General features: G+C 37.2%; 1 protein-coding gene across 1 annotated transcript; it reads right to left on the minus strand.

Moving 5' to 3' along the window:
• Positions 1-3,478: 3,478 nt before the first annotated feature.
• On the minus strand, positions 3,479-4,691 carry APOBEC4 (apolipoprotein B mRNA editing enzyme catalytic polypeptide like 4). Its single transcript, XM_036753501.1, has one exon. It carries the CDS (start codon positions 4,586-4,588, stop codon positions 3,479-3,481), a length of 1,110 nt encoding a protein of 369 aa, XP_036609396.1. The 5' UTR covers positions 4,589-4,691.
• Positions 4,692-5,647: the final 956 nt, after the last annotated feature.

Genomic DNA, 5,647 nt, shown 5'->3' on the forward strand with positions numbered 1-5,647 from the left:
CTGTGAGATCACAGATTCATTCAAGTGTTAAAGAATCCTTTACTAGAGTCCTGCTGTGGTGCCTCATTGTGTTATCAAGATGACACTGGACTCTTTTTTTCTATTTTTTAAATGTTTTAATTTTTTCCAATTACGTGTAAAAACGATTTTAAACCTTCGTATTTTACAGTTTTGAATTCCAGTTACTGTATTAAGCCTGTCATTTGGTTAATCAGATGTACAGAATACTCATTTTAAATGTCCGTCCTTCCTTCCTTCCTTCCTTCCTTCCTTCCTTCCTTCCTTCCTTCCTTCCTCCTTTCTTTTCTCCAAGATCAAATAGCCTCGTGTTCTAAATTCTGTAACATTTCTCTTCCTCTTGAATTGACGACTCATCATTTTGGTCGTATATTCTTTCACAAAGTTCAGCAAAATTTAGAATTATTTCTACAATCCATTTCAGCTCTATGAATATGATTTAGACATTATAATAATATTAAATTTACATAGTGCTGTAGTAGACCTAGTAAACTCTCCAACCATTCTGTTCTCCATAGCTCTAATTCCTCTACAGGTTTTTAGTTTTTTAAAAAAAGTACAAAATCACTCTCTATACGTCTGTGTCTGGGAAGGGTCATGAATGAAAAGTAAAGTTTCATTTTTCAAATTGAATTGAGCCGACCAATTGAGTTTTAAGATTAATAGAGTATATAATGTATTATATATGCCGTATTTGCAGTATAAGTTTACCTTTTCTAAAAGCTAACTACGGACAAGGTTGAGATTTGATATTGCCTCGACTTAAAGGAAGTTACCATCTAGTAGAGATAGCCATCATAGATAATATTACAAAGTACCTGTGGGGTCTGAGGAGAAAAGACTATTACCAAATTTCTGGGGGAGGCAATCAAGAAAGGTATCTGTATAGGGCACGGTATAGCGGCTAGACTAAAGAATGGGTAGAAATTGGACGGGCAAAGCAGAGGTGGGGAGGAAGTCATTCTAGGCATAGGGAACTGTATGAATAAAGAAGAACAGAATGGATATTAAGGTAGGGTGTGTAGAAAGGCAGGGAGCAAGCAGTTTGTCTGGGGCCTGTGGATGGGAGTGCATGAAGGGGGAGAGGGCAGCATCATCTTATGAAGGATCTTGAATGCCAAGCAGATTTTGAGCTTTATTCCTTAGGTAATAGGGTCTTCTGATAAAAGTGTTTGTAGTCCAGAGTTTTGATGAAATTTGAAAGAACATGCCCTTCTTCTCTTTCTTTTTCCTCACTTTTTTATATGCCTACACTGATAATATTTTTGCTTTCATTTTCCAAAAAAAAATTTTTTTATATCATATACTATAATACTTAGATTGGTAATACACATTAACATTCACTCAAAGGGCCAGGATCTGAACAAGCCAGGGGAATGAAATATAGGGAACCTAAAGAAAATTTAATAAGTTATCTTTTACTAAATAGCCTTTCATAGGATGTTTTGTTGGTCAGAAGTTCTTGCTAGGGTTTTGTTTTTTTGTTTTTACCTCATCATAGCCAGAGTCTGTTGAGATTATGTACTATGAATGAATAATTCCTTGGTTTCTATTCCCAAAGAGGCCATTTTATTTTGATTCCATTTTGGGACAGTCTACTCAGACTATTCAGTCTGACCAGAGAACTCAATAGATTGTGCAGTCTTTCCACTAAATTTTAGCTTAATTAAGACAATAGAAAGATCCTGACTTGCCCAGGATGAGTGATCCTATGTGAGGTTTATTATCAATTGCTGTTACCCTTCCATCCCCAATCTAATATACATCAGAGAAGCAAAGACTTAGTAGGTGGGAAGTGGGATATAGCACACACCATTTGAGATATCTCTTTAGATCTCAGTCAGGTATATTATGAGGCCAGTGAAATGGACCAGAACCTACTTAGGGTAGGGGATTATTCCAATTCTAAAGCTGGCTCCAGAGTCCCAGAGGCTTTCTAGGATTGTGAGTAGGGCAATCCTACAGGAGTCACAGAGCAAACCAAATTGCTCAATGGTTTTTAAGTTAAGTGTGTATATTTGGATATTTGTGGGTGCTTAATTAAGACAGTACCATAATATCCACATACACCTTCCCTCTTCTGATGTGCATGGATTCCGTATCACCATTGCCATGCTTCTAGAGAATAAAACTGTCCAGCTTCTATATTTCTTTCTGAATCCCTGAGCCAGTCATTGACATTTATTGAATTCACATTTTGTGCTGAGAACTATGGGAAGATAAAAAAAAATGGATTTTAGCCCTCTTCTTCTGGTTGGGAATATGTGTTACAAGTACTTGGAAAGACTTACTATCATTTAGATGACAGGATACAAGTGAGTTATAAATCAATATGGCATAAAAAGAATAAGTAAGTATAGATGTGAACATGTTAATCAGGAAGAGGAATGCTGAGCCATATTTTAGAAGAACTAAGGGATATAGATTGGTGGGGACAGGTAGGTAGTAATAGCCTTACATATAGGGAAGAAGGCAAGACCAAGTCAGAAGTCAGGCATGGCAAGACAATGGTTGGCTGGAATGGTTGTATGGCAGGAGTAATAAATAATGAGGTTAGTAAGATACAGATACTACCAAATATAGGCATCACACTGTTCTCAATTCTAAGGGAATTTTTAAAAAAATGCATAACACACAGCCCATATCCTCCACAAACTTATAACCACATTGGGAAGGTAAGACAAACATGAAACAGGAAGGTGGAAAGGAATCTTGAAAGCCAGCTAGAGACATGTAGATTTTATATTTTAGGTAATAGTTACTACATTGCTCAAGGTTGAATGCCCAACTATATCTAATGCCCCAAATATCTAACCAGTAACTAAATTTCACCTGGGAAGGAACCTAGGTAAGAGTCATCACAGGTGGATGATTGAACTTAAAAATCTATTTTCATAGATACATTAAATCAGTTAGTATAATGGCTTCTCCCTGCACATAATTATTTTGAATCACTTTAGAGAAAGTGGGCTGCTTTAACTCTATCTGCTGACAATAAATGATTAATGGAAAATCACTGGTTTGCTGCTGCAAACAGCACTTAATGTCAGTTACTTCAGGCAGGTTTCCAACTTCACAATAAATCTTTATACTGAAACTAATTTAAGGACTCAATTTAGTCCACTTAGTTTTTTTTCATTTGTTTTTAAATGCTCTGATAATGTGGATCAACTGGAAAAACATTCCTTTTCCACATGAAACTGTTGGGGAATGACTTATAGTTCCACTTTGATGCTACCACTTGAAGAAGGGTCAAGTTGTTTATTGGAAAAATTTCAAGTGTTGTTAAAAGTAGTGTGTCTGCTAGCTGTTGACATAATGAAAAATGTAATGGAATTGCTTTTTAGTGTGATTGCTTTCTAGGTAGTCCAGATTCAGCTGATACAGGGATGAAAATTATCAAACACACATCAACAATCTCATAAGCCATCTAATGTCTGTTAGCATTATCTTTTTTTTTTTAAAACGTGGGCTTACTTTTTTCTTTTTTTTTTCTTATCACTTCTTTGCCGCTTGAAAATTGTTCTGTGATTTCCACAGTCTGTACTAGTCTTCCAGCAGGGGGTCGTCTGGGGTCTTTGGTTTCCTGTAATAGCATTTGAGGCATGTTTAAGTGCCTTACTATGTTCTTTGGTTTGGGTTGGTTTTGACCTACATTGAGTGGTTGCTGATTCCTGAAAGGCACTAACATAAAAATGACAGGCATTCTCTGTTCTGGGGTCATCATCATTGATGGTAGTTGGTTATTCATCACTTGAGAGGACTCCTGAGGAGATCCATTGCTTAAAGGCCATCTCTGTAAGTCCAGCTGAGCTTTTGTATTTGGGTTCATTGTTGTCTGGGGAAGTACATCAGTGAAGTATGGTTTCACTCCAGTGATTGCATTGATTTCATAAGCATTATGCCTGTCAGCCAGTGCTCTTGCAGGCCAAAGTGGTTGGTAAAGAATTGCCCCTGAAACACCACTTACAAAATGATAGAGAAGATAATGCCAAATTCCACCACTTATTGGGTTCAGAGTGACCTGAGGCCATAAACTGGCCAGACTTCGTAAAGCTTCACGGTTCCATGCTGAAACAGGGAAGTCAGTCTCTGTATGATAAAGTTGAGAAAAATAAATATTGAGGCTGATGCCTGGATACCTCATCAGGAAGTTGTACATTTTGCTAATGCAGCAGTGGTTGGCTTCATTACAAGGACAGTAGTTAGAATAAAGAAGGATATACTCAATGTTGTCATTGTTATGTATGGTTGCCTCAAGATAACTGCCCATCTCAAATAACATAGATTCTGGGTGGGTATCATACTCATTACAACTTGAAGCATGACCCTTTTGCACCAAGCTGCCAGAAGAAGTTTTCAGTTCATAAAATGTGAGATGTTTGGTTTGAGTACTTGGCCCACAAGGAAATCCAAAGATCTGATAAAATTCAGTGTGGGTAACTCTTGCTTCTTCGCCTGTCCGGATGTGATAAGGGCACTTAGAACAGTCTAGAGTCAAGGCCAACCAATTATAAGGTTTTACTACAGTTCCGTGATTTGTTAAGTATTCCTGGTATAATGGCTCCATTTCTAGGTTTGTGTTTTATTAATAACCACCACTGACAAGGAGGACAGATTGTATATACATGTTCATGAAAAACTATAGTTACTAAATTACATCCCCATCAGAGGAGTTAATATTGTAGCAGACAAACCTCTGGTTCTGAAGGAGAATAACCTTTCCATATATTAGAAAAATTCTGCATTTGCTTTTGCATATTCAGATTCCTAGAAGGGGAAAAAGGAAAGATTTCGCTTTATTGATATGGATCCTTATGACATTCCAAATGACACTTCCAGCCCCTTTTGTCTGTGCAGGTCCCAAGAAATAAGTATGTGTTTGGATTTCAGTTTGTAATAACCCAGTTCTATCTAAAGCCTATGGTTTCTAATATACTATTCAGAGTTTTGTATATTTATATCCTTAGTGGTGAACATAATAATGTGGTAGGTGCTTAATAAAGCTCCTTGAGGGCAGGGATTGTTTAATTTGTTTGTCTTTGTATTCCCAACACCTAGCATAGTAGGAACATAGGCACTTAATAAATGCTTATTGATTGATTGATTACATCCACAAAATTGGTAGCTTATCTCCTTTGTTGATTGAAAATCATCCTGTGATTTCCAGTCTCCACTAGTCTTCCAGCAGAGGGATTTCTGGGGTCTTTGGTTTCCTGTAGTAACAGCTAAAGTATGTTTAGGAGCCTTACGATGTCCTTTGGTTTGGTCTGGTTTTGATTTACCATTGAGTGGTCAAACACTCAAGTGTGCTGGGTGCTCAGAGGAGGGGCTGAGCTAGCCTTTAATAGTTTTAAATAAATGTTCTTTTATCCACCTAAATAAGCTACAGTAAGTTCAGTAAAATCGTTGCTTACCTTGAAATCATTGGAGAACTGAGTTTGCTCTCCACAGTCTGTACGCAGTCCTGTAGCAACTGAAAACAAACAATTGCTGTAATTACCATCGTGTATCCTCTAGCTTTGGATCACGTTCCACATAAGGGGTCACTTCATATTTTATCTTTACTTCATTTCTCCAGCAACTTGGGGGCAGCTGCTGAGGAGATTAGATTTGTAAAAATGCTTCT

The sequence above is a fragment of the Trichosurus vulpecula genome, chromosome 4, assembly GCF_011100635.1.
Source record: "Trichosurus vulpecula isolate mTriVul1 chromosome 4, mTriVul1.pri, whole genome shotgun sequence".
NCBI classification, from domain to species: Eukaryota; Metazoa; Chordata; class Mammalia; order Diprotodontia; family Phalangeridae; genus Trichosurus; species Trichosurus vulpecula.

Coding starts and splice junctions, on each gene's coding strand:
- APOBEC4 (XM_036753501.1), bottom strand. CDS start 4,588: ATGGAGCCATTATACCAGGAATACTTAACAAATCACGGAACTGTAGTA.